At 47.3% G+C, this 2,781-nt stretch overlaps 1 protein-coding gene across 1 annotated transcript; it reads left to right on the forward strand.

Moving 5' to 3' along the window:
• Positions 1 to 1,353: 1,353 nt before the first annotated feature.
• BX661DRAFT_132183 (U1 zinc finger-domain-containing protein) lies at positions 1,354 to 1,527 on the forward strand (the record flags this gene model as incomplete). The annotated part of the gene is made up of 1 exon (XM_051532589.1): positions 1,354 to 1,527. A coding segment is annotated over one exon (174 nt), but the record flags the coding sequence as incomplete, so codon positions are not given.
• Between the last annotated feature and the right edge of the window lie 1,254 nt (positions 1,528 to 2,781).

The following is a 2,781-nucleotide window of genomic DNA, read 5'->3' on the forward strand; positions in this document are numbered from 1 at the left end:
CTAATTTTATTGTGTTTGTGTATTATTTATTGTGGAGAATGTTGCTATTGTTCCCTATAAAAAGACTTGGTGTATTAGGGTTGGTTGGATAGTTGTACTAAAAATAACGTATTCATTTTATTCTACTTTTACTATTATTATCATTATTATTATTATTTTGGTTAGCCGTATCCCTGCTCTGCTGCGTCCTCTGATCCCCAAGGATGCACTGATCCTCCACGAGGAGGCCTGGAACGGATACCCCCACTGCAAGACAGGTAACGTTCCCTAGACAGCAAGCATATTGCGAGAGAGAGAGAGAGAGCCAAAGCCAAAGCCAACACATACACACACAGCTAACAACAAACCCCCCTTCAAACAATTGCAACCTGTGCTCATTTTATGCATCCATGTATAAACCATTTTTGTTCCCACAACAACGGACAAATGCAATATAGTTGTGACTTCGCCGTACATGAAGGAGAACATGCGCGTGGTCACCGAAACGATGCATCTGGCCGACCGCGGCACCACGGAGAACGCTCTGAACCTGAGTCTCGACCAACTGGCACAGCGCCAAGTAGAGTACATTGACGTAGCAGACAACTCGACAATCTCCAAGGCTGCCTACAAGCCTTCGGAAGACCCCTTCACTTACAAGTCGAAAAAAACCGGGCGCGGGCCGTTGAACAAGTCTGGGTGGGAAAAGGACTGCGAGCCCGTAATGACTTGCTACAAGGTTGTCACTGGGGAGTTCAAGTGGTGGGGGATTACGTCGACGGTTGAGCCCCTGATACAGAGCAATATGCGCAATGTCTTTACCATGTTCCATCGCCAGCTGTTCTGTGATACGGATGAGTGGTATGGAATGACTATTGAGGATGTGCGTGCGTTGGAGGAGGAGACTGCAAAGAAGCTTGTGGAGAAACGCCAGCAGGAAGGTTCGTCCAAGACTGACTTTAATTGAGGAAATGTAACTTTAGTTTCATTGATTTTTACAACAATTTTATTTATCTTTTTTCTTCTTCTATACCCCCATCATCTATATAACATTCTTTTTTGTTTGTTTTGGTTACAGTGGTTATAAGCCGAGTTCAACAAGAGCAAGTTTAAAAATGAAAAATAAAATAAAATAAAAAGCGTGACTTTTTCCCACAGTACAGAGTCAAAAACAGAAACCTCTTATATTTTAAACCTCATTTATGCGCTTGATAAAAAAGTAATGCTTACCACTCATCTTTCTTGAAATTTTTTTCTTTTTGTATTTCAACTTTATACTATATTACAAATCCCCTCTCTCCAGACAATACAAAAAAACAGATAGATAACAAGAACGAGAAAAAAGGGGGTTTTAATTTTATTATAACTATCATTATGCCGAAATACTACTGCGACTATTGCGATATTTTCCTCACGCACGATTCCGTATCCGTGCGTAAAGCGCACAACACCGGGTGGAAGCACATAAACCAAGTGGCCGCATACTACCACGGCCTCGACCACGACAAGACACAGGAGATCATTGCAACCATTAAAACGGCCTACGAAGGTAAGGAGCTTCCTGATCTGCCCACGGTCGTGTATCCGCCGCCTGGCAGTGGATATGAGGGTGCGGGAAGTGGCAGAAGGTATTCCGGCGGCGGAGCCAGCGGGTATGGTGGTGGGAGAGGCGGGGGGAGGGGCGATTATTATGGCGGGAGAGGCGGTGGAGGACGCGGAGGACGCGGTGGGCCGAGAGGCGGTGGTGGGTCAAGGGGAAGCAGCAGCGGTGGGTACCGTCAGAGATCCAGATCCCCATACGGTCGCAATAATGGTGGTGGATCATTGGCCATGCTGGCTCCGCCGCCAATGTCAATGCCGATGCCTCAGCAGATGACACTGCCGGTTCCGCCAATGGGAGTGCAGCAGCAGTATTCCTCCGGCACAGGACGCTCGTTTAGGTCGCCGGGCGGGGGAAGCAGTGCAGGGCAGTATGACCAACAGCAGCAGCAGAGCCACTACAGCAGCGGTACTGGTGGACCACCGCCACCTCCTGGCATGGCATCGTCGTTGTCGTCGAACTCCCGTAGTGTGCGCTATCCCGGGCAGCAGATGCCGCCACCGCCTCAGTCGCAGATTCACGAGCGCGAGCGTAGCCGCGAATGGGACCACCGATCATAATCTTATAAAAAAATATATAAATATAAATCAAACACTCGATACGCCTAGAGTTTGTTCAAAACATTAAATGTTGTTTATGTTCTTTTTTATCATTTTAAAATTAAAGCAGTGATAGTGATATTGAAAACCACACTAACAAATCCCCAACCATTGAGAAACCTCTGAAAGCGTGTTTACGCATTTACTTTTGCTTTTTGTTAAAAGGTAGGTTGTGTGCGTTGACAATTCTTTAACATCTTTTTCAAAAGGTAGGACAAAGGCGGCATTACTCTTAGGCACTTGGCAGCGGATTATCGATTTCCCCCATAGAAAAGTTAAAGAATGAGACTGAAGATGCCTATTACTAATTGCACTGAGGTAAACGTAAAAAAGAACCTCTTAATTTCCGTTTTCCTTTCCTTCTCACATGGCGTCGTAGCCGACCAAAACGTATGCTGGGCTGGGCTGGTACAGCATCTGCGACACCAGCTCGAAGCCGGAGTACATGAAGCGCGCACAAGCGTCGCCGCCGCCGCCGTATCCACCGGCCCACCACTCACCGTGCTCAGCGCCTTAGGCAGAGCGCAAATAACCGACGCACAGCCCAGGACATCCTCAGCAAGCTCCATCAGCGCCATAACCGCCGTGCGAAAGCTCCCCTCG

Source organism: Kickxella alabastrina (assembly GCF_025024165.1).
Source record: "Kickxella alabastrina strain RSA 675 chromosome Unknown BX661scaffold_150, whole genome shotgun sequence".
NCBI classification, from domain to species: Eukaryota; Fungi; Kickxellomycota; class Kickxellomycetes; order Kickxellales; family Kickxellaceae; genus Kickxella; species Kickxella alabastrina.